The sequence below is a fragment of the Tamandua tetradactyla genome, chromosome 1 (assembly GCF_023851605.1).
Source record: "Tamandua tetradactyla isolate mTamTet1 chromosome 1, mTamTet1.pri, whole genome shotgun sequence".
Classification (NCBI taxonomy): domain Eukaryota; kingdom Metazoa; phylum Chordata; class Mammalia; order Pilosa; family Myrmecophagidae; genus Tamandua; species Tamandua tetradactyla.
In genome coordinates, this window is record NC_135327.1 from 60747052 (window position 1) to 60772583 (window position 25532).

General features: G+C 62.8%; 1 protein-coding gene across 2 annotated transcripts; it reads right to left on the bottom strand.

The window, feature by feature from the left end:
* Positions 1–1115: 1115 nt before the first annotated feature.
* On the bottom strand, positions 1116–23560 carry NKAIN4 (sodium/potassium transporting ATPase interacting 4). 2 transcript variants are annotated; one of them, XM_077161631.1, is made up of 7 exons: positions 23427–23560; positions 10248–10385; positions 9227–9307; positions 8823–8969; positions 3682–3742; positions 2512–2596; positions 1116–1646 (listed from the first exon to the last, which is right to left on the bottom strand). In XM_077161631.1, exons 1-7 carry the CDS (start codon positions 23478–23480, stop codon positions 1637–1639), a joined length of 576 nt encoding a protein of 191 aa, XP_077017746.1. In that variant the 5' UTR covers positions 23481–23560; the 3' UTR covers positions 1116–1636. The 2 variants fall into 2 exon arrangements, with proteins under 2 accessions (XP_077017746.1, XP_077017754.1); XM_077161639.1 differs by lacking the exon at positions 2512–2596 and having other exon boundaries at positions 23427–23559.
* Between the last annotated feature and the right edge of the window lie 1972 nt (positions 23561–25532).

The window sequence follows — 25532 nt, forward strand, 5'->3', positions numbered from 1 at the left end:
GGCCACTCGAGAACACGACTGCCGCCAGGCAGTTCTGCCGTGACTTTCCTGGGTCGGGGGGTGAGGGCACCTCCTTGCCACCTGGCACACAGGATGCAGCGAGGATGCATGGGTAGCTGCGGACAAACGTGCAGTGGCCTGGCAGAGGGCATGCCCTTTGACCTGGGGCTCTCAACCTGGGACCTGAGGCCTGGGGTGGAGGTTTGGTGGGCTTGACACTCTTGGCCCCTTCTTGGGATGGGGGTCAGGCCCTCAAAGGCCTCTGTGACCCACTAGGGAGCACGGTGGGACCTGTCAGGCCTCCTGGGGCTGAGGGTCCGTGGCCTGGCAGTCGGCCCGTGGGGAGCTCCTGGCTCACCTCACCACCCTCCCCTGCCAGCCTGTCCCTAGGATTCCAGAGTGAGCCCTGTGTTTCTGCCACCGCTGCTGAGGTCTGCTGAGGACAAGGAGCTGGTGCCCAGGGAGGAGGTGGCCATGGGGGGTCTCAGGGGTCAGAGGCCAGGGCTGCTTTTATTATAAGCGTCTATGTTCATTTGCTCTTAAAGGTGTGAATAAAGTGGCAGATTTTTCCCTGGACAGTGCTGAGAAGGGTCCTCCTTCCTGGACCACCAGGCAGCCCACCCAGCTCACTCCCCACCCTGCTTGCTCCCCTCCCCTCCACCTTCCACCCCCTAAGCTCCCTCCCCTGCAAACTCTCTCCCCACCAAGTTCCCTCCGTATCCCCAGCTCCCTCCCAGCTCCTTCCCTGCTCCATGCTCACTCCACCCCCCAGCTTTCCCCCCCACACACACACTTTGCCAGCCCACACCCTCACTTGCTCCAAGGCCCCACCCCCTGCTCAGCTCTCCCCACCCCCCAGCTCTGCCCCACCCCCCAGCTCTGCCCCACCCCCTGCTCATTCCACACCCCTAACCCCAGCTCTGCCCCCATGCCCACTCCTGGGCCTTGGCTCTCTGCACCAGCAGGGGGCAGCACCCGCCCAGCTCTGCCCAATTCGGGCCCTTTGCAAACTCGCCATCACTTTGTTGACATTTGTATAGTCTTTGGCCTCTTCCCTTGTTTCCATCTTTTTGGGATTTCAAGGACTTTCAGAACCGACTTGGGGCCACCTCTGACGCTGTGCTTCAGCTGTCCTGCAGGGTCCTAGGGTCCTGCAGGCCGACTGCGAAGCACCTTTTATTCTATCTGTGTGCTGCACCTTCTCGGCAGCTCTTCAGGTACACAGCTGAGTGGCCACATCGCCAAGCGCTGCCCAGGAGGTCTGGCTCTTGGCCTGGGGGGTCGGCTGGCCCCAGGGCATGTGGGAAAGGGCTCCTACTGCCCTAGGCCCAGTGGTCCTGTGGGGGTAGGTGGGGGGAGAGGGACGAGGCTACAGGAGGAGATGGATGGCTGCTGCTGTCTGTGTTTTTTGTTTTTGTTTTTGTTTTGATAAAAACAATTACAAAATCTTCCCAGGTCACAGCTAGCTGCAGCCCTGCCCTGCCTCCCCCCGACTTCTGGGCCGAACCTGGCTGAGGGCCAGCAGCATGCAGGCACTCCTGGAGGGAGGGTGAGGCTGAAGGGGTCTGCTGCGCAGCAGGCATCTGTCCATCGCAGGCCCGAGGCTGTAGGCTGCAGGCCGCCAAGCCTTTCTCACTTACGCTGGCCTGTGAGAGCAGGGCAGAGGTCAGCGAGCACAGGGCAGGCTGCGGGTTGGGGGGTAACAGGCTGGAGAAGCCTCAGGATGAAATCCCAGAAGTGGGGGGCTTCCGGGGCTGGGCATCCTGGGAGGCTCCACCCCACTCACACCGTGGGATCCCCACCCAGACCAGCCGGGGCCTGTTCCCCGGGCAGCTGACTCTGCAGACATCTCTCGGGGGTTCAGGGCCGGGGTAGAGGCAGGGGCTCTGTCACCTGGGTCACTGTCCCTCATGGCCACGTCATGGGGCCTTGACTGTCCAGTCCAGGGCTGGCCCCCTGAGAGCCTGAGTGGGCGGGGAAGGCACAGCAGTGCCAAGGGGAGCGCCAGATGCCCAGGCCAGAGCCAGAGGGCAGGGCTGGGGGCAAAGGCCTGCCTCAGAGGCGGGGGGGGCGGGGGCTGGCTGCCCCCACCCCCACCCCCACCCCTTGTCGGGAAGAGGTTTGATCCTCAAAGAGAATCACAGTTCCCTGCTGGGAGGGGCCGCCCCCAGCTGCCCCTGCCCTTTGCACAGAATTGATTAGCATGGACCCTACAGTACCACCCGTGGACTTGGCCCCTGCACTCTGGGCCACGGGGCTGGCAGCGAGTCTCAACTTCTGCCGCTTCCCAACCCAGAGCCTGGCACAAGACAGATCCTGGAAAAGCGTGGGTGGGTGGATGCATGGACAGAAGCAGGGATGATAGATGCATGCATAGGCAGATGGATGGGCAAACAGATGGACGGACAGAAGGATGCGTTCGTGGCTGAGCATGGGCCGGCCTAACTGAGATACTCCAGGAGGAAGCTGGGGCTGGGCCCTTGGCCGAGGCAGGCTGCTGGACATACTTACGAGTGCGCCTGCCTGGACAAGAGGTTGGGAGGTTTTTCATTGACATGGTAGAGAGGAAATGGATCAAATCCGCCAATGAAATCAACTGAAAGAAATCAAGGCCCCAATAAAACGAAACCAAACGATGGGACAGATGGGAGAATGGAAGACAAAACTCAATTGCGCACACTTCATGTGGAAGAGAGCAGTGTGGGCAGCCAGAGCGGCCTCTTGGGACCTGTGCAGCCCCACCCAGCCCCGTTCCACTCTGATCCGCCCAGGGGTCCCTGGAAAGTAAGCAGGCCTGATTCCCCCTGAACTTTAAATGGACGAAAACAAAGGGAGTGGCCAGTCTGTTATCCTGGTCCTGTGGGCAGTGGCATGGGGCAGGGAGGGACACAGCAGCACAGACCCTGAGGCCGGGGGAGGCTGGTAGGCAGGGGCTGCACCACGCCCCCCCAATATCATGAGCACATCAGCAGCCCACCCCGGGACTTCAGTCAGCTGAGCAGTTTGGGGGTGCTGCTGGGCAAGCCTCACACTTCTGTGCCCTGGGGCTGGATCCTGCCTACAATGACTTTGCTGTGAGGGAAATGCAGAGCTCACGTTCTCCACACAGCCAGCCCAGCCCCTGGGGCCCAGCTGAGGAATAGAGGGGGGCAAGCTGGGTCCCCGAGTGTGGAGTGTCATTCGAGCCCACAGCAAGCTGACCCTGAGCCCCCACCGTGCTGTCCCTCCCCACGCTGCGCCCCACCCTGCCAGCAGCAGCAACTCTGGGGTGTGATGGTGCCCCGCCAGCAGCACCGGGACCTTGGAACTGGGAGGGGGTGAGGGTGGGCTCAGCCTAGCAGCACGGGAGCCCTTGGCTCTGGGTGGGGGGATGTTGGGGGGGTACAGGCAGACCAGGGTGGGATGGGGGGTGTGGGCCTGTGCTGGGGGGGAAGGAGGTGGGGCCAAGGTGGGGTGAGGGCGGGTGTGGGTGGGGTGGGGCAGGCCCACCCAGCCTCCAGCCTCCTCCTCCTCTGAAGTGGGGCCTTGTGGGGCCTCAGGAAACGGGTCTGGGGGGGTGGGGGGGTGTCTCAGGCATGCCCGAGACAGGACAGAGAAGAGGGGAGCGGCCAGCCAGCTGGCTGCTACCCTGTCCACCTCCTGGGGGCCACATCCCTACGGGCCCAGCGGCCACCCACTTACAGCTGTGCTCTTCCTCTGTGAGTACACTGATCACACAGCAGGCACAAACAAATCCCAGGAGCTGAAAGACAGGGAGACGCCGAGCTGAGACCCGCTCAGGCGGGCCGCGGGGGCACAGAGTCCCTACCTGTCCCTGGCAAGGAGACCTGCCCTGGCCTCAGGCCCCCAGGGGGGACCAGGAGTGCTGGCCCTCAGCTTGGCCTTGTCTCAGACTTGTGTGGCTTCCTGAAGGCTGCAGAGCTGGGACAAGCTGAGCCCCACGCAGCCTCCCGGGGCTGGGCCGTGTGTGCGGTGGGCAGGTCCGCGGAGGAGAGGCCCTGGTGGGTGCCCACAGGCTGACTGCACCCCCCAGCTGTGCTGCCACCATCATGGAAACATGGGAGGGGCAGGCTGGGCACTCGGTCTTGGGCCACCTGGACCTGGCTGGCGCTGCCCCCCAGCCTGCACGGCCCTCAGCCAGCCCGGATGAGGACGCACAGGGGACGGGGTGAGGCAGGGCTACATTACGGCCCCAGGCCCTGTGCAGAGAGCTGGCGGGGGCCTGGGTGACAGGGACGAGCTCCGGTTCCCAGGGAACCACATCCTCTTTCATGTCCTCTTTCACAAGGGTTGGAGGTCTTAAAGGACAGGAAGGACATCTCGATGCCACGGTGGCCATGGCCCAGCTCGGGGGGCCGCCCAGCTCAGGCCTGGCCAGGAGCCCTGGGGTTGGCCGGCCTTTCAGGGGCTCCCCGGAAGTCTGTGAGGTGCCCAGCACAGGCAAGGTGCACCCACCAGGGCACCCAGTCTTCCTTCTACCCACACAAGAGGTTCTTTGAGCATGTCTGCCCATGCACCCACAGAGCAGGCAGCTGTGCACCCCCTCCCTGTCCATAGAGAGGGCAGGTGCCCTGAGTCCCAGGTAGTGTGAGAGCTCACGTGGCCCTCTCCTCTGCCCACATCTGTGAAGTCTTTGAGTCCTCCCTGCCCCCAGTCCCATCTCTGCCTGCTGCTCCTCAACTAATTCAGAGGGACAAACAGAAAAGATGCTTTCCCAGGGTTGTAAATGCTACAGGGAAACAGCGGGAGATTCTGAAAGCTTCTGGAGGCACTGGTGTTTGCAAACAGCCTGGGTGGCGAGGGGACCCTTGGTGGGGGGTGGGGGCGACCTGACCCACCACTTCCCCCAGGTAGCCAGAACACCAGTGCCAGCGCAGAACAGGGGGTGGTGTTGTGGGGAGGCCCCTGCAGGGAAGCGGGCTCAGGGCCACCCCGGGGGCATGGACCACACCCCACCCACAGTGGGGGGCCAGGCCTTCCATCACCGCTTTCTACCCTGCTCCCTTCAGCCTCCCGTGGCCCACCAGGATGACCATGGAAGGCCCCATGCCCGTGGGCAGCCTTGGCCCCCAGCCGTCCAGGCAGGTGATGGCCTCTCTCCTGGGAGTGCAGCCATCCTGCAGGGAGCCATGGCCTGGGGAATCGCACTCGTCGCCTCCATACCCGTGAAGGCAGCTTGTCCCCGCTACTCGGTCACACCCGGGGCCTTCCAAAACAGGCGGCCAGGCAACGAGCCTCGGTGTGGGGAGGCAGGGCCTCTGCGTGAGGAGACGGGGCCTTCGCGTGGGGTAGGACCTTTGCATGGAGGTCCAAGCATGTGTGTCCCCCACCCCAAGGAGCCTTCCGTCCGGCTCACAGCCACCCCTCCCACCCCAGTAGGTGTCCCCATGGCCCTCTGGCCTCCCCGCAAGTACCCTCTAGGACATCCTCTGCAGACACCTCTTCCCCCCACAACCCCACACCCACACCCCCACCCATCAGCTGAGGCCGGGCTCCCCATAGGCGGAGCGCAATTTTTGCAGGCGATGCCTGGAGTTGCCAGCGAGCCCGGCTCCTGCAATTCTGTCTCCCCAGGCCAGCCTCGTTTCCTACTGCAGCCCGTGGAGGCACACCCCTGGGGGCTCTCAATTGTTCCCTCCAGCTTCCTTTCTCCTCCCTTTCCACGAAGCTCAGGGCAGACCTGGGCAGCTGGGCCCCTCCCAGGGAAGCTCCTGGGGGCTCCTGGGCCGGGACAGGCTCTACCCCCGTGGGCCCTAGACCTCGGCTCCACCGACTGCTGCTGCTGTTACTGCGGGACACTGGTGTCCACACTGCTGTGTGCACAGGGACAGTCAGGAAAGTCCAGGGTCTGGCCAGAGCCACCCCATAGTCCCCCCGACATGCCCAGAGTGTGCAGCAGCTGCACGGAGCTCCCCACCATGACAGTAGTTGCTGACGCAAACCAGCCCTGCACCCGCGTGCATGTCCCCAGTCGGTGGCCACCTTCCCTGCTTGGTCCTCGCAGCAGCCCTTGAGGAAGGCCCTGCCTTGTCTCCCTTTCCAGGTGGGGACACCAAGGCACAGACGGGCTAAGTGTGGCTTCCTGAAGGCTGCAGAGCTGGGACGAGCTGAGCCCCACGCGGTCCTACTTGGGCCCACCTGACCCCACCCAGCCCCACTCGGCCCAGGCAGAGCCCAGCACAGCATCAACCCGCCTTCCTGGCTGAAGGGCTGGGACTCCAGCCCCCACTTCCGGTCAGAACCCCGGCTCCTTGCCCACCAAGCCTGAGCGTCCCTCTGCTTTCCTGTGACCACATGAACGTGGGGACCCTGAAGGAAGTCGAGAGCAGAGCAGTGCCGAACTCTTGCTGGGAAGGCAAATGCCCGCCCTCTACAGGGCCCTCCTGTGGCCTGACTGCACCCATCCCAGCAGTCCCAGGCAGCTGCTAGCCCTCCCTCATCCAGGGATGGAGCCCGCATGCCTGGATGAGGGCTCTAGGTGACTGCAAGGCCAGAAGTTCAGTGAGAGCTCAGCAGCTCACCCTCACCCCAGGGCAGTGGATGTGCCCGTGGAGCATGGCACAGAGCCCCCACATGCAGCTGCCCTCTGCCCTGACAGCCACCTTCACAGATGCCAGGTCCAGTTTTGCAGTCTCGTGTGGCCCCCACCCCCCCCCCACACCCTGCTGCCTCACACAGGACAGGCGAGTCCCCTTTGGAAAGACCCTCGATAGCCCTGCCTTCCTCCAGAACCCCTGGCCACAGCGAGCCCCATCTGACATCCACAGTGGACTCGGGACAGTGGGTCTGTCCAGCGGGTGCCCATGGTGACTTGGCTGGACAAGTGGCTCCCAGCAGAGTAGGCGGGGGCCCCAGGCCACTCAGGACCATGTGGCCTACTCCTTTGGGGTCCCCGTTCCCCCGCTGCTGCCCCACAGTGCCAGCCAGACATGTTCCCTGAGACAGGCTTATGCACCTCTGCCCCGTCTGGGTGGGTCCAGGCCTCCCCGGGAAGGGAGAGGTCAGGCTTTGCTGGCAGGTGGAGCTGGCTCTGGGGGATGCGCTGCTCCTGGTACGAGCCACGCGTGAACCCAGTGACAGGTGGTGACAGCCCAGCCCAGGTCTGGATCTTGGCAGCGTGCGTGGGAGACGACACACATCCAAGCTCAGTGTGGCCAGCAGCTCCTGAGGGGCATATCCAGAGGCTCCAGGAGCAAGGAGAGGCCTGAGCTGTGGCGAGGACAGGGGTTCCCTGGACGCTGGCTTTGAAAGGGCAGGAGGGGGCATGCTTCATCACTCCTATTGTGACAGGCCCAGGCCCACCTCTGGCTGCAGCCCCCGCCTCTGGTCACCCTGATGCCCACTGAGGAACAGGGGTTGAGTCCAGATTCCAGACCCTGCAGCCTCGGGGGGGCGGGGCGGGGGGGAGTGTGGTCCTTAGTCCAGCCTATGGCGCCTGCTCCTCTTGGGACAGGTTGAGACAGGTGATGGGGAAAGAGCAGGTGTGCGTCCTGCCCAGGTCCCTGAGCACTGGGGGTCCTTCTACGTGGCCAGGCAGAGCAGTGGGGAGGAGCCCGAGCACCCGCACAGGGGCCCCCGCAGAGCCGGCCCCTCGGCCTCCCCAGTGGCCTGGCCTGTGTCCTTGCCCTTGGCAGGCCCTCCCTGGGCAGGGCTGACCTGTATCACCAACGGGATCCTGGGGAACCCCCGGCTTGAGGCCCAGCCGTCCTAGGGCGCATGCACTTCCTCCTCACTGACTTACCCGCGGCGCGGAGTGAGGAGGCTCAGGCAGCCCCAGGGGAGGCGTGGGGGGCCACGAGAAGGGGCCCCCATCAGCCTGCAGGCAGCCACTGCCCGGCCCCCAGCATAACCACAGCCTTGCGGCAGAGCCAGCAGGACGTTCTCGGACCAGGAGCTAATAGGGCTTAGGGTTTCCTGCAGGATGCACTGGGCTGCTTGTTGCACGGCCATCAATGACTAACATGTCCCCTGCCGGCTCCGTGGCCCTGTGCAGGCCCCTACCCTCCCTGCACAGAGGGGACCCCGGGGGGCTGAGCAGACACAAGGAACCTTGGGGCCCCTGTGCCCTCCCCCGCAGCAGCTGCTCTCAGTGGGCACATGCCCACCCCCCATCTGGAGGCAGAATTATCAGACTCCAGAGCAAGCAACCGGCTGTACCACGGGGACCTGTGCTACGGGGGCTCGTGTCGGGGGGGCCTATGCCAGGGGGGACCCATGCCAGGGGCGCCTGTGGGCAGGCGAAAGACACCTGGGGGAGAGGTAACTGGTGTTCCCACTCACGGCCCTCACTCCCCACCTCCAGAGCCGGTTCAGCACGTGAGAGTTCAGCACCCCAGGGAGGAAGAGAATGGGGGATCCTAGGAGACCAAAGAGTTGTGTATCAGCTGGTTTAGGCTGGCGCCACTCCTAATGGGAGGGCAGAGCCATATAGAAAGGGCCAGTTGCCTGTGGACCCCATCCTCTGGCAGCCCCCCTCCCACCAGGCTCCCTCATCCTGGGAGCTCCTGCACTCACACATTATGAATAGGTGTTGTTAGAAAACAGGGTGCCTCATTGAGCAACTCAGGCTGGGAACAGGGAGGTGGGGGAAGGGGAAGGGGATTCCAAAAGCCCTTCCTGCAGTGCTGCCACAGAGGGGAGGGGCGGGAGGGGCAGGAGTGGCCGGGTGTGGAGGGGGGAGTGCACCCTGGCTCAGAAGGGCTGTGGTCCCATGCCCCCCAACCCCTACCCGGGCCTGGCCCTGCCTCCCCATGTTGAGCCCCCGCCCCCACTGAGCCCTCGTCCTGCTGTGCCCTCCCCACCCCGCCCCCCGCCGTGCTCACCGCCCCCAGGATCTGCAGGCCGCTGTGCAGCACCTCCACGTGCTGGGGCTGGAGCGCGCAGCCGGCGTCCTCCCACAGGCAGCCCGGCCTGTGCTCATGCCACCAGGAGCGATGCCCTGGGACGCTGAAGGGGAGGAGCTTGCTGTCCTGGTGTTGGGGGAGGTGGTGAGACCCCTGCCTGCCCGCAGGCCCCACCCGCGGGCCTCTGCTCCCTAGAGGCTGCCCACCCACCCTGCCTGCCACACCACATCCCTGTCCCACTGTCCCACTGTCCCACTGTCCCACCACGTGGCTGGGGAGGCCGTGGGCAGTGAAGCCCTCTGCGGCGGGCAGACGCGCACCCCTCTGGCCCGCAGGACGCACCCCGGGGAGATCTGTGGTACACACCCCCCGCCCCCGCTCACCTGCGAGAGGCCCCCCACTTCCAGGTAGAAGCAGATGATGAAGACGTTCCAGATGACCCAGACGGCCATCCACGCTGTGTACTGGGGGGGGGAGGGGAGGGCCGCAGGGTCAGCCTCCGGCTCCTCTGCCAGCAGGGCCCTCTGCTCCCTCAGGGGTGGCCTCTGGGAGATGGGCCGCTGGGGACAGTACTCTCTAGGGAGCCAGCCAACGGAGGACAGGCTCCAGCTGACGGAGGGCAAGCGCCGAGCCAGTGGCCTGTCCAAGGAGGGTGCTGGGAAACGGTGGCACCCCAAAGTTGGGGGATGCTCCCAGGACACCACCCACCCTGCAGGACACAGGGTCACCTGCCCCACATCCCCAGAAGAGGCCGTGAGAGGCTGGGAATGCCCCAGGCTCCTGTCGCTCCCGTTTTACTAAGGGAAGCCCTAGGGCTCCGGCCCCTACCCCTACCCCCCATGGAGCTCAAGGGGAAAGGCTGGCCCCTTCCTGCCCTGGGCAAGCCCCTCCCTCCCCCAGTGTCCCTTTTTCTTCCAGAGTCAACTACGGTGAACCCCAGACATCTTCTGACCAGGAAACACCCAGAGTCCTCGTTTATAGGACATACCACCACGGGGTGGACCTTCCCAGGCCTGGCCCGCCCTGGCCCGGCTGGCTCTCCTGGTGCCCCCTCAGGCGCTGGGGTCAGCAGTGGCTACCGGTCCTGGGGTGGGGGCTTTCCGAGGAGGCTGGATGGGTGACAGGAGTGTGCAGACACGGTGGGGGGAAGGGGTTTCCCAGGAGCCAAAAAGGAGGGCACCCCCTGGGCATCTTCCAGGCCAAGAGGCCCAACCACAGCCTGGGGGCCAAGCTTTTGTAAATAAAGTTTGATTGGCACACAGCGTTTCCATTGTATTGCCTGTGGCCACTTTGGTCTCACCCCTGGGAGGCGAGCGTGGTGCTTGCAGTGCGGGACGCTGGGGTGGGAGCTCACGGCTAGAGGCCGCCCCCACTCTGACCCCTGGCCAGGCCACTGGGACTCACCCCCACGACGAGGCGCGGCCGGTACTGGACGGTGCCCAAGAGCCCTAGGGTGACGGCGACGATGTGCAGGAAGTTGGCCAGGATGGGCGCCCACTGGTAGCCCAGGAAGTCGAACACCTGCCTTTCCAGGGCCATGACCTGGGGGCGGGCGGAGGTGAGTGGGCAGCGGGCCTGGGGGAACCCCAAGACCCGCCTGGTGCCAGGATTCAGAGGCCAGGGCCCCCAGGTTGCCCCCTGCTGCGCAGCTGAGAGGTGTCATGTGGGCCAAGTCCCTCCCAGTGGCCACCCTGAAACCACTTAGGACACCTGTGTGCTCTGGGCTCTGCCCACATCTGAGGGTCCTGGAGACAACCCCTTTGGAGCACCCTCCCCTCCCACAAAGCCCCCACCTGGTCCTCGGGCCCCTCATCTCTTTGAGGCTGGACCCTCCAAACAGGGAAGGCCAACAGTGATCAACAGAGAGGGTGGCCGGGAGGGGTCTTGAGCTTCTATTCAGCGGGTCACATTTAGGGGGAACCAGGGACCGCCACACTTGTGACCACAGGTGGCATCCCAGCACCGTCCGTTTGCCCACGCGGTCACTCAGGTCTCTCACAGCACCCAGGCTCCATGGAGGGGGGCTGGGGCGGGGATCCCGAGCCCCGAGGTGGAATGTGGGGGCTGTGGGGCAGGTGCAGAGGGGATGCCTGGGGGACAGTCCTCCCTGGGACCTGGGCTGCTGGCGCCTCCACCGCCTCCTTTGCTGTCAGCTCCCAGGGAGGGCGCCTGGGGGCCTGCGCTCCACGGACACCACCCCCATCCCCGCTGCAGAGCCAGCACGAGCCACAGCCCAGCGGGTACCACCTGCAGCGCACAGTCCTGGATCCGGCGCATGCCGCTGGCTAGTACCCCCAATGGGGAGGAATGGGAGTGGACGGCAGCCACTCACGCTTTAGGGGGCTCCCAGGAAGGTCCCTCATCTTCTCATCCCAGGGCCAAGCGTGGGGCTTGGGGAGGGGAGAGAGGGGGTATAGCAGAGAGGGGGAAGGGGGAGAGGGGGGCATAGGGGCAAAGAGGGAAAGAAGGGGGAGTGGGAAGGGAAGGATGGGGGGGAAGAGAGCAGGGACAGTGGGGGAGGGGTCCTGCCCCCTCCTGCACCCGCAGGTCGTCCTCGGGCTGGGCGTGGAGCTCAGGGCACAGCCGTTGTGTCCTGAGATGGGCCTTCGTGTTCGCAATAAACAAAAAGGGCCAAAGCCAAGCGTGTCCACCTTGCTCCAGTGTCTAGACTCGAGGCCAGCTGTACTGGGGAAGCGGGTTCTGCGCCCCAACAGCAGGCCAGGGGACCGCGACCTGCCCCCCACCTAAGCTGTTGTCCGTCTGTCCTCTGCTGGGACATCTGGCTTTGGCTGGGAGGTAGCATCTGTCAGAGCCCTCAATGGTGGCTGGCCGTCTGCCCTGCTGCCCCCCTGAGGCCACACAGCCCCGGGAGCACCCTGGCAAGTTAGGCGTTCCCTAACCATGAGCTGCCTGCTGGATGCTCTGCATGCTGGTCTGGTCTGGTCGGTCTGGCCCTTCCTGGCAAGGCTGGGGCCTGTCCATCCTGTCCCCAGAGTGGCTGTTAGTCCACTCGCTCTTTTGGGGGCAGTAACTTCTCTCTCCCCACAGTGGAGGCAGCTGCGCCGGCACCCCAGGGCTCTCCCCATCCACCTCAGAACAAAGGGCTACTTGGTCTTTCCCAAGCGGCCACCCCACCCCAACAGGCACTCAGGGCACAGGCCCAGACCCAGCGCCGCCTCCGTGCAGTGCCCCAGCCCTCCGCAGGCCCCCACTCTTTGGGCAGAGACACTCAGACCCCATAATTCGGGCGAGGCCCCAGGCTGGCCTGCACACAGAGCATCACAGCTTCGACCTCCATCTGGGGTCGTGGACATGCACCCCAGTGTGGCTGTGCCCTGGTGCCCCGCACACAGCAGGCACCCCATAAATGCACACAGAAGAGGTGGTTATTGGCCCTGAAGCAGGAGGCGACATGCCGGGCTCCATGGGGGATTCCCTGCACCTTTTTGAACGGCCAAGGCCATTGTCCATTCTGGCCTGGGAAGCAAGGCTGGGCATGGCTGCAGGTGAGGCTCCCATGTCTCTCACATGTGAGTAGCATGCACTGCAGTGACGTGCTGGGGAAGTGGAAATGGCTTCTGCAGGTGAGAAGCACATGATTCCCCAGAGTGGGCCCCTGTCCATCTGGCTGGCCGCTGCTCCTGAGTGGGCGGGGCCGGGTCGCTACATGGGGGAGGAGTGCAGACCCACTCGGGGCCGAACAAGGGCCATGGCCATGGTTCAAGATGGGCTGGCGTGGTTCTGGGGCTTGGGGAGCGAAGGAGGGTGCATTAGTTAGCTGGGCTGCGTAACAAATGAGCACAGACTTAGTAACTCAAAACGACACCCCTTTGCTATCTTAGAGCTTCTGCAGGCCAGGAGTCCCAGCACTTAGTGGGGCGTCTGCTCGCGTCTCGCCAGCAGCAACTCCAGTGTCAGCTGGGGCTCAGGGCCTTCCCAAACTCCCTGGTTCGGGGCAGAATTCAGTCTTATGTGCTTACAGGACTGAGGCCCTCAGGTCCCAGAGGTTGCTCCCTGCTGCTGTCCTCTCATAAAATGCAACCAACAAGGAGCGTGTCCTCTGTTGCTTCCAGTTGAGCTCGGGGGTTTGCCGGCTGGGGTCAGGGCCAGCCAGGACTACCTTCCTTTTAGTGAACTTCAAGCCAGCTGGTCACAGACCTCACAGCCCCTGCCAAATCCCCCCGCCTTTGCTGCACACGGCGATCTCATTATGGGAGTGGAGTGCCACCTCTTCACGGGCAGGCCAGGTGGGGCCCCCGACCCTGGTGCTGCTTTCTGGGAAGGCCGGACACTGGGGTGCCACTGCCCTGCACCCACCCCCACCCCCTCCACCATCACCCATCTCGCGAGGCTGCCTGGTGTCCTTCCTGGAGGAGCAAATCAAACCAAGGGCCAGGGCAGCCTTGAAAGTTGTCTTCCATCTTCCTCATTCCTGGGCCGGTGGAGGCTCTGAGCAGACCCTACCCTCCTCCATGCAAACCTGCCCAACCCCAGGCCACTGCCCATCCTGGGGTGCACAGCAGGTGACAAGGTGACCCAAGGGACACAGGTGACAAGGTGATACCACTGATGAGATGACGGGGATACAAGGGACTCAGGTGATACAGGTGATGAGGTGAAACAGGTGATATGGTGACACGGGGCACAGGAGACCCATGTGAAGAGGTGACAGGTGATAAGGTAACTTGGGGGACACAGGAGAGGCTCACCAAAGCACTCCATGGCGCCAGTCCAGGATCAGCAGCCCCAGCACCCCAGGAACCTGCTGGAAGTTCACCCCTCAGCTTTGGGCTGGTCCCTGGCCTGCAGTGACCCTGCTCTTTACTCAGTACCACCCCCTGGGGTCGGGCTGCAGCCAGCCCTGAGCTCCCCCTCCTCCGCCTTCCCCACCTCTCCACGAGGGTTGGGGGTGTCACCATGGTTCCAGCACCAGGTCTCCATACCCCCCTGCGCTGCCACCCTTTGTGCCCCATCCTGCCAGCTCCCTTCCTGCCCCCATGGGAACCTGAGGGCAGCCAGCCCGTCTGCAGGAAGGCCTGGGGGGCTGCCGCAAGGGTCACGTCTGAGGCAAAGCTTTCTGGGGGGGAAGTGGGCAAGGACCGAGGGCTCAGGGACCCCCCCCTCCAGGGACACTCAGGGGCCCTTGCTCAGCCCCTGTTGCTCCCAGGCCCGGACTGCTGAAATGACCATGGGGGTGCCCCCTGAAGTGGCCAGGAGGATACTGATTTGAAGGACTGAGTCTGGCCACCTGGGGGAGCAGAGACCTGGAATCAGCCCCTGCCCTGGCACCACCTCCTGTTCCCTGGGTTTTTCCGGTTCTGACATTTGTACCCCAGGCTCAAGGCCACTGCCAGGAGGGAGCTGGACACCGCCGGCCCGGGTGTGTGCTGGCCCTGATGGGGCAAGTGGGGGGCAGGGAGTACTGGGGTCTCGGGCCTGGGAAGCTGGAGAAGAGAAACCTCCACGCACTGCTGTCTGACCCTTGCCCACCCTGGCTCTCTCAGCAGGAAGCCCAAGGGGGGTGAGCTCTCAGTCCCTAGCAGGCTGCCCACAGGGGAAGAGAAGTGCCTGGAGACCCTAGGGGCTCCCCCAACATTGCAGTAGGGTGGGGGTGTCCTGCTGAGGTTGGGCAGGTGGCACTGCGCTCTCTGTGGCGTGCCCCGAGAGGGACACAGCCTCTTGGGGTGCCTGCTAAACTCCAGGAAAAGCAAAGTGGCCCAAGCACTTCCCAGGTCAAAGCCCTAAAGGACAGGGAAAAGCTGAGCCACGTCCCGGAGACCACAGGCGCAGCGCCCACATGTCCCTGGGGTCTCGAGCGGGGCCTGGGACAGGGAAACGCAGGCACAAGGCGCCGTGGGGCAGGTGGCCCGGCTCGGCAATGGCGCTGTGGGCATGGCAGAGGACGGCACGCGCACCCGGGGAGAGGCTGTGGGCCAGTGACCTGGGGGACATCGTGACTGAGTCGGGCAGAGACAGAGTGGGGGTGGGGGAGCAACATGCCAATGTGGGGCAGGTACGCGGGGAGGCATAGGAACTCTGCCCATGAGGCCCAGAACTTTCCTGCAGGCTTGAGGTCATTTCAGAATGAAAAGTTAAGAGTGAAGGAGAAAGGGCTGCTCCAGGCCAGGCAGGGCTGCAGGGCTGCAGGGCTGCAGGGCTGCAGGGCTGCAGGGCTGGAGGGCTGGGCCCCGGCCTCAGCAGCCGCTTTCCCTGAGCCACCGGCCTTCATGCCCTGCCCAGGCCCTGGCTCCCTGGAGGAGCTGCCCACCCCTCGCGGCAGAGCTGCCCCTCAGCTTCTCCAGCAGCCAGCCCTGGGCCCCGTGGGGGTGGGAAGGAGGGCAGACGGAGGCCTTGGCCGAGTAGAACAGCGGAATGGGATGAGGGGGGAGAGGGGAGGTGGCGGGAAGGGCTTCCCATGCCCTGCAGGGGCCTCCCCATTAAGCGCCCCACGTTTCCCACCACAGCATCCCTGAAGGCCAGGGGCAGGCAGGTGGAGGCAGCCAAGCCAGGCAGGTAGGGCCTCACCTCAGAGGGTGCTGGATAGACGTGAGGGTGGGACTCCCTTGGGCCCCAAGGAGGGGCTCCCTGGCACTCCATTTCCCGCCCTCCTGCAGCCCCTCCCTGGGATGCTCGGGTGTGCCTGAGGGCAGGAAGGCCTGGCTCTGCCTGCACAACCCAGGCATGGGCCAGGCATGAGCAGGCCCTCGGGGTGTGTGAGGAGAAGGGGGAGCATCCCTGCGGTGGTGCTGAGCTGGCCAGCGTGGCCAGGCAGGGAAGAGGTGGGGCTAGCACTGCCCAAGGTGTCCCCTAGCGGGATGGGCAGCCCCAGAGGGTCTGACAGCGGCAGCCGGATCCGGCTCACGTTTGAAGATGATTACCACAGCCCATACTGCCCTCCAGCCGCCTCCCCTCAGGCCAGGGCCCCCCACCCCCACCCCCGCCCCCCTCAGGCCCAGCCCCAGGTGTCTGCAGTGGGTAGAACTGCAGGACAGGCTGGTGGGCTGCATGCTCTGGGATCCTGTCCGGGATTCCGGGATTCCAGGATCCCGACTGTGCCAGCCAGCTAGGGGGTGGGGCTGCAGACAGGCTGACCCAGATCCCTCGCCCCCGGCAGGGGTGGGGTGGGGTGGGGACCTTGGCGGGGGCAGGGCATGCAGCCGTTGAGGCCCAGGGGCTGGGTTGGTCCTGATGGGGTCTCGTACCTTTCTATACAAACTTGCTGGCTTTTCAGCTGAAGATGGTGGCACTGGACAGGGCACAGCGCAGGCCACTTGGGCGACAGCCCCTAGCCCTCCATGTGGGAGGCAGCCCATGGCCCCGGGTGGATGAGCTGCAGCCCCCCCACCCGGTGGGGAACAGGACAGCTGCTTTCCCCCAGGGGAGCGTCCCCCAGCTGCGGGACAAGCCGAGCGGAACCCCCAGGGAGAGGCAGCGCCCCAAAGCTAGGAACCCCAGGCCATACCCACGCTGGGTATAGCCCAGGCAGCTCGCCCACACCACTTGCCCACACCCGTGGTTCTTCTACCCTCCCTGCCCCTGCCTCAGTGTCCTCATCTGTAAATGGGGGTGGGAAGGGCAAGGATGTGCCGTGACGAGGGGTCATGTCCCCACAGTCGCTGCTGCAGCCTGACCTGGGGCAGGGAAGGGGCAAGGTGGCAGGTGAGGCCACAGCAGATGTTGGCAGGGCCCCGCGACGGGCCCTCTGTGGTGGGGGCAGTCTCGGTGGCACCAACACTGGCCCTCTGGCGGGTGTCATTCCACGCTGTCAGAGGCACGTGTGTCTAGAATCTCTCGCTCTGGCCACGGCGCCCTGAGGGAAAGGCGTGCTACCCTGGCCCCGAGGAGTCCACAGGACAGTGCCTTTACCAGTGGCCCGTGTCGTACCCTCAAGGACAGTGACTTGTGGTCCCTGGGAAACCTCCCAGTGGGCCTGTGGCCCTGGGTCTGCAGCTGCACCGAAAGGTAAAGCAAAAACCACAGAGAGCCATAGATGACGGGACAGGGAGGGCGGCAGGGGGGAGCGAGGTTGGGAAGAGAGAAGGCGGAAGGGAGTGAGAAGGAGGGAGAGAGGCTGAGAGAGGAGAGAGGCTGTGCAGGCAAGAGGCAAATGAGGTGGGCTGTGTCCAGAGCAAGGGAACAGGCTCCGCCTGCCCTCTCCAGGCTCTCCATAACGCAGCAAATCTCTATTTTTAAGGGGAACATTCTCTCTCTGATCCACTGAGGGCTCCAGGACCAGGCCTGCCACCTCCTGTGCCTTGGCCAGCTCTGGGCCCATGGGGACCCGTCGAGTGTGAACCTGACGGGGTGGATATGTCTGGGGCACCAGGACCCATTGCCTGTGGCCCAAGGACGGAGGTGAGCTACTGGGGCTGCGCCCTGTCACACACCAGTGCACCTGCTCCCCTGCTCTGGCCTCCAAGAGTCCAGCAGAGGCGGGAGCTGTCACCCAAGGATCATGGGCTGTCCTTCCCAGGCCCCCACACCCTGCCCCACAAGCGACGGTGCAGCCCCCGTCTCGGCCCCGACCCCCAGCTCTGCCGAGAAGTGGGTCCTGAAGGAGCCCAGGAAGATGGGGGCCGGGGGCTACAGCCTCCCCACTTCGAACAGGCACACCCTGCACCACCAGCCTGACCCCCATCCTGACCCCTGCCCACCTAAGCCCCTCGTCCACCTGCCATAGAAGAATCGCAGCTAGCAGACGAAGGCAGGGGGTGGGGGGTGGGGATGCGGGCACGGCTCCACTCCACAGCACTTGCTGGGTTAATTAACCACCGAGGGTTGAGGACACACTCAAAAGGGGGCACAGGGACCCGCAGAAGGAAGCACGCAACCACAGGGGTCTAACTGAGCCTGCACGTCTGACAACTACTCAGGGGAACGCAAGGACAGAAGAACAAGGCAAAGTTCAGCACCGGAGGCCTGTGGCTGGATGCGGAGTGTGGGGTGCCCCGGAGGGCGGGCACGCAGGTCAGCCAAGGGAGAGACAGGGACCAGAGTCTGGGCCAGGGACAGGCCGGACAGAAGTGGTGTGAGCGCCTGGGGCTGCAGGACCAGGTCACATACCCCGGGCAGCTTAACACGAAATGTTCACCCTCTTGGAGTTTCCAAGCCAGAAGTCTGAAATGAAGGTGAGGGCAGGGCCTTCCTGATGCTTTTAAAATCTACCACTGTGTGTGCATCTGAATTCATATTTTTTGAGCCTATGCTACATTTATTTTTTTATTTTTACCAACACTCTCCCTTCCCCACCCTGTCCCTCACCCAGGGCTAGGGGAGGCTGGGCTCCCTGCTGGGCTCGTGGGGCTTCCCCTTGAGCATGTCTGTGTGACCCTTCCTCGTCACATAAGGACCAGTCACTGGGCTTAGGCCCACCTAAAGCAAGACCCTTCACTTCCATCTGCAAAGATCCTTTCTGCATAAGGCCACATTCACAACTTCCAAAGGATCTGTCTCTGGGGGCAATAAAGAACCAAATTGTTCTAGTTTGCTGGCTGCTGGGATGCAACACACTAGAGACGGATTGGCTTTTAATTAAAGGGGATTTATTTCATTAATTCTTCAGAGGAAAGGCAGCTAACTTTCAATTGAGGTTCTTTCTTACGTGGGAAGGCATAGGACAACCTCTGCTGGCCTTCTCTTCAGGCCTCTGGGTTCCAACAACTTTCCCAGGGTGATTCCTTTCTGCATCTCCAAAGGTCTGGGCTGAGCTGCGGAGTGCTGAGATGAGGTATGCTGAGCTGCTTGGGCTGTGCTACGTTAAGCTCTCTCATTTAAGCACCAGTCAATTAACTCAAACATTATTCACTGCAGCAGGCACGCCTCCTAGCCGACTGCAGATGTAATCAGCAACAGATGAGATTCACAAGCCATTGGCTCTCATGTCCACAGCAATAGGACTAGGCACCTTCACCTGGCCAAGTTGACACCTGAATCTAACTACCACACACGTCAACAAATTACCACATATTCACAATAGCCAAAAGCTGGAAAAAGACCCAGTGTCCATCAAGAACTAAATGATCAACAAAATGTGTTGCGTAGATGCAATAGAACATTATATTTGGCGTCCTGAGGTGCTGAAACATCAAAGAACCTTGAAAACCTTATGCTCAGACACAAGCATAAAAATTGTATGACAGCAGTTATAAAAGATGACTATAAATAACAAATTCACAGGGACAGAAAGGAAGTTAGCTGTTACCAGTGAGGAGGGCAAGGGAGAGGGTGGAGAAGGGAGAATGTTTGCAAAAATTAAAAAAAAATGAATGCAGCATAGGCTCAAAAATATGGGTTCAGATGCACACACAGTGGTAGATTTTAGAAGCATCAGGAAAGTCTCTTATTTATTTATTCCATTTACTCAGTAAAATAAGCCAAAAGTAAAACAAAAAAGGGATCACAACATAGGGACGTTATTGCCTCCGTATCTGAACACACAATATAGGAAAAACAGTCATGAGAAGAGCAGGGACATTTGAACGCTGGCAGGATTCTTGATTGAAGTTGCTCTTGGTGTCCTTAGCATGCTAAGTCTACTGTGGATATGTGCGTAAAAGGGAAACACATGGGGTCTGGGATTTGCTGTCTCCTGGTCTGGTGGGGGGAGAACAGGGAGGGGCAGAGAAGGACCTGTGGGGGTAGTCGACGCCCTGTGACCCACCACGGTGTGAACCTGAAGTTCCATAGTAAAAGCAAAGGAGCCCAGTCCCCGGGAGCCTGGTGCAGCCTGGCCGACCTGAGTGCCCCTTGTCGAGGGGCGCTGACCGGGGTGGCAGGCTCTCCATCCGCAGGCACCGCCAGCTCTGATCGGGCGGCACCTCTCTACAGGCAGCGTCCCGTCCTGTCGGTGCAGACCCCCAGTGCCTACAGGAGATCTGCACTCCGCATTTCTCACACACATTTTAGGGTGAGTTGGTGTCTCGGGGCAGGGGATGGGCAGTTTCAGGGCATTCCATCCCGACCCGACTGGGGGGTTGGGGGGCATGGCCCAGCACCCTAAGATCTGGAGGAGAGAGAGGAGGTGGGAATTGAGCCCAGCTCGCCCAGTATCCCCACAGGGCAGGGATAAAGATAAGTGCACATCCATACCCATGTTCACACTCACATACATATCCTCTCACTCGTACACATGTACATGCATACATTCACACAGACACACACCCATACACACATATACATGCTCACACACACTCGTATTGCACATGCACACCCACACATGCACATCCACCAATACATACATGTACACATGCTCACACTCATATAAACTCACTTATACACATGCACACATATGCACACACACCAGCAGACACACATGCTCTCAGACATTCATACAAGTACACACCCACACATGCACATATATACACACCTATACACACTCACATGCACATGTGCACACACCCAGATACACTCAAGCACACATGCTCACACACAGTACACTCCCACACATAACACCCATGCTCCCATTCACACATGAACTCTCACTTGTACATGTGCACACCCACACATGCACATATACCCACACATGCACACAAGCACATGCCCATACACATCCATGCTCACACTCACCCATGTATATTCTCAGACATACACATGACAGCCACACATACACATGCACAAACACTCACCCACCTATACATGTGCTGTTTTCGTTTCCCGGCTACCATGCGATGGTCTGGCTTAGACAACGGGACTTCACTGGCTGGTGGACCAAGGCCTGGAGAAGTCCTGAGCCAAGAGTCATCAGAGTGGGGCTCCTTCTGCAGCCTGCAGCGGTGCTGCCCTGGTCCTAGTCTCCTTCCGCAGCCTGGGGCGTGCTGGTGCGGCCACCGCCCTGGAGGGTCCTGGGCTCCTCCGCAGCCTGGAGAGTGCTGGGACAGTGCCACCCTGCTCCTTGGCTCCTCCACCACGTGGCCGCATGGTAGCCTCTTTCTTCTTTTCCAACTTCTGCTCCTGGGGCTTCTCTCCCCGTGGCCCTCCCTCAGAAGCCCCTGTGATAGGGTTATGACCCGTGCTGGGTCAGTGGGGCCACACCTCTCTGAAGCCACCTCATCCAAAGGCCCCCGACCACAGTGTCACAGGCATGGCTGAGTTCAAGAACGTCTTTTGGGGCTACAGAGCTCCAAACCACCACACACGCAAACTCACACAAGCTCAGACCTATGCTCACACGTGTCCACACCCACAGCCCTCCTGGGCAGAGCCAACCACCAGCACCTCCCCTCGTTCCAGACCAGAAGAGACGAGTTCCAGCTCTGGCCACTGCTCCCCCTTGCTGCCCAGGAGACTCTAGCCAGTGAATCCAACGCTTGCCGGGCTGCACCCCACATGGCCCAGGAATAGGGTGCAGAGGGAGAGGCAGCACAGGGTGGCCCTGCCCAGGTCCCCTCTCGGGGTGGGGGCAGTTCCTCCCACCCTGGGCCCTGTCCTGCGAGGCATGGGCGTGCTGCAGGCTAAGTGTGCGGCAGAGTGGAGCGGACCCCATGGGCCTGGGCCTGCAGGCTGAGGGTGGTGGCCAGGGTGGCCAGTGGTGGAGGCTGGCGGTGGAGGACGGGGGTGGAGGCTGTCAGTGGCCAGATGGCAGCATCTTAGGCTTTAAGCCAGGGTGCCTGAGAGCTTGTGCCCCTCTCCCACCACTGCACCCCTGCATTGTGCAGGGGTCCACAGGAGCCAGATTCAGTGATTAGTTCCTGTGGCTCCACAGGATGCAGAGCTCCCCGTCTTGTCTAGGCATTGGGGCCGGGACTGGGAAACAAGCTGGCATCGTGTCCAAGCCTTCTCGGGCAGGGCAAAGTTCACGCCATTCTGCAGAGAAGGCTCCGGGGGAAGGGACGCGGACCTTTGTCCCATAAGCTTGGAAATGACAAACTCTCCCGCTTGTCAGAAAGAAAAAAGTCCCCACCCCTAGGCACAGACCAGAGTGGATGGTGGCAGCCCTCCCCCTCTCCCCAAGGCCAGAGGGGGCAATGCTGGTCCTCGGCCTTTACCAGCTCCCTGCCCCCAGCTAGAAGACACAGCTCTCAGGGGCCCTGGGGCTTGCCCCCCTCAGCCTGAGCCTGAGGGAAGCCCCGGCCCAAGGGAAGCTAAAATGCCCACCTGGCCCAAATCCTCCCTGCCCAGGGTCTCACGGGACAGGCCATCATGGACCCCCGGCCCAGCACACGTGACTTGCATGTCTGTTTCTCCTGCCTGAACCCCAGCCCCTGTGTGCACCCCGAGGGCACCCCTCACCCCCACTCAACACACCCAACCAAAGTCACCATCACCCAAAAGCAGCCCTGCTTCCGGCCATCCAGATCCCACTGTCTGCCACTGGCTGACTCCATACCTCACAGTCGGCCTGGGCTCAGCCCTGCCCCTCACCATGTCACCTGCCTGGGGCAAGTCCACACCCCTTCCCCGTTTCTGCCGCAGGCCCCCCACCTGCCGTGACCTCCTAAGAGGGCCCTAACACTGAGGCGACCTCTCTCTGAAGAAGGTGACAGTCCTGTTCCATGGCTTAGAACAGCTTCCTAGTGCCCATGGGCAGTACTCGGGCCTCACCGCCTTTGCTGAGGGCCTCACAGGGAAGCTTTTGATAGCCCCTTCTGTGGGGCTGGCTGGGTCATGGAGGCAGAGCTCATTCCTGGCCAGCTCCACCTGCGAGCCCAGGCCCCTAAGCAGCGGACAAGGAACCAAAGCCTCTCGGCTACAGATGCCCAGGAAGTTTTCCACATAAAACTTTTAATGCAGCCTTTCCTTGCTAGTCCTCTTGCTTCCCAACAAAGAAGAACTCTGCCAGGCTCAGACTGCAGCACACCCAGCTGGGGAAAAAAGGCGGGCATTTCCCCTTTAAGACTTGAGACCAGTGGCCCATTAGCATCACTTCCCAGGCTGCTTCCAGTGTGACTTTTGTTTAGGAGGGGGGCCGGGGACCACCAGACCTCAGGGACAGATGGAAACTTGGTGCAGGGCAGCCCAGGGAGACCCAGCTCATCCCCCGAAACAAAACACTCCAGGTGCAGCCTGGGACACCCTGTTTCTCCGCCTCTGCTCCTTCCTGACTCGCCAGGCTGGGGAATGGTTGGCCTGCAGCTTCAAGGGGCCGGGCAGACGCCAAGGGGCAGGCAGGGCCACGCTGAGACAGGCCACACCGGGGGCATATGCCCCCTCGCTAACACGCATCTGCGGGTATCAGGCTTCAGCTCCCTAAAGGCAGCACCCGACAGAGACCACGCTCCAAAGAGCAACTGGACATGCCCTGGGCAGGCATCGGCCGGACTTGCTGCGCGCAAACTCGGCTCCGGGACACCCACCGGGCATGGTCCCAGTTTCAGGGGCCCCAGCAGCGCGGCCACCCCACTGCAGGTTTCAGTTCCGCGGTGGACCCTTTCAGCTGCTGCGGGCAACTATCCCCGCGCGCGCGCGCGCGCACCGAAGCACCCGGGTCCCTGGGCCGAGGCCAACTTTGGCAGAGAAGCCGGAGGGTCCAGGCCACTCCAGCTGAGGGCTGGCAGCGTCGGGCGGCTCCCAGATCCCGGGCCCCTGTGTGCGCGAGGACTGCGGGCCACGGGAGGAATCGGGCACGCGGCCGGGGTCGCCACTCACCAGCTGGAAAGTGCAAAAGAAGATGAGCGCACAGCGGCCTGCGCAGCAGCCCATGGTGCCCACGGACCGGGGCACCGCCTCCCTCCGCTGCTCTGGGCCCGGAGCCGCCGGCTGCGGAGACCAAGCGCTCGGCCAGCCTCGGCCAGCCCCACCCCGCCCAAGAGCCCCCTCCCCGGTCCCCGGCTCCGCCCCACAACCCCTGCCCTGCCCGCCCCCAGGCCGACCCCAGACCCGGCTCCTCCTGGCCCGGGTGCCGCGCAGCTTCCAGCCCCGCCCACCCGCCCCGCAGGCCCTGCCCTACCACACCCCCGATCTTCCCCGGCACCTGTGTTCCCGGGCCCCGCAGCCCCGCCCTCCGCCCGCCCCCAGACCCACTCCGCCCCGCCTGCTGCCGCGCGGCTCCTGGCCCCGCCCCCCGCCCCGCCCCTCAGCCCCCGGCGCGTTTCCGTCCCCCGCCCTCCAGGCTAGTGGCCCGAGAACAGCTGTGAGGCATCCTCCCAACTCGTGGCCCCTGGGGGCTTCATGGCGACGGGGGAGGAGGGCGCAGGACCCCTTCTTAAAGGGGCGATGGCGGCTTCGCGGCCTGCCTGGGGCTCCAGGGCCGGGTGGTGGCCCCAGGACAGAAGCGGTTGCTGTGGGAGGCTGCCCTGTGCACAGGCGCCATGACCCTAGCTCCGGCCTCCTAGAGGATGGCCCCTGCCCCGTGCCATCCCCTCCCTGCGTGGGAACGCAGGCCCACCCGGTCCAGGAGGCATTTTCACCAAGTCTTGGAGATTCTGCAGAGGACTTCTCCTCGCCTCCTTCAACCCAGCGCAGTCCAGGAGGGGTGGAGGTGAGCACCGAGCTCACCTGCACAGGGAACCTGGAGCACGTGCAGGCAGGGCTGTGCTTCCTGGTGTCTGGACAAGAGTCAGGCAGGGGGAGGGGATGGTGGGAGACCCCGAGATTGCATCTCCAGGAGAGGAGGGGTCCCCAAACTCAGAGGCAGCGCAGAGGGGAAACGTGGACTGTGGGACGAAGCGGGGTCCACACCTGGAACTTGGCACCTGCAGTCCCCACGAGGCGGGTCCCTCCAAGACCCCTGGTGCAGGGGCCGGTATGGGCCGGTGTAGGCAGGTGCTGGCAGTGCGGGTGGGTGCGGGCCTCTGCCCGGCCACTCCCTCCTAACCCAGCTGCCTGTGAGGGCGCTGCTGCCCCAGCCCTGCCCCAGGGGAGTGGCCAGAGACATCTTCCAGGCAGCCCCTGCCCTGCCCTCACGCTTGGGATTTAACAAATTACCAAGGGTGTTTGTCAAGGTCATTTCGGTGGAGCAGAGGTTGTCAGCCCAGTTTACAGAGAGCAAGGCCAAGTTCCACTAAGGCCTTTGGTAAGTTAGGGACAAAGCCACACCAGCTTGGCTGTGGCTTCCAGATCCCAACAACCAGGACAGCTGAGGTTAGCAGACGCCTCAGGCCATTTAAAGGGGGTGGGCATTCCAGGAGAGACTATAGACCACCAAGAATTGCCTTGGCAGGCGGGGCTGAGACCAAGAAGACCCTCCTGAGAGTGAGGGCCGGTGCCTGCCCGCCACCCCGCTGCTAGCACAGGAGGACTCGCAGAAGGTTCCAGGTCTTGGCGGGGGAGCAGGGAGCAGCTTTATGTGTCAAGTGCTTTGTGAACCCTCCAGGTCTTTTGAAAGTCTTGATCTTGAGACTAGAGTGAGCAGCATAACAGTGGCAGGATTTCTAGAAGATGTCCAGGAAAAATCATGAAGGGAGAAGGGCAGGTGTGGGACAGGTCCCTCGGACCGGCCCTGCAGACATGTGGGCTACGTGACTGTGTGTGTTGGGGGGGGGGCGTTCTGGCTCAGCAGCTCCCTGGACCTCTGCCCACTAGAAGCCAGTAGCTCCCCCAGTCGTGACAACCGAAAGCATCTCAGACACTTCAAGTCCCCTGGACAGCCACACTGTGTGACCGCAATTTTACAAAGAGGAAACTTGGTGTGCACTGTGGGACAGAGTTGGTGTCGGAGGGCAGGGCAGCACTCCAGGCTGCAGTTCACCATATGCACACATCTGCTCCTCAGCCTCACTCTAGGAAGGCTGGTGGGCTGCGGTGCATGTGCAG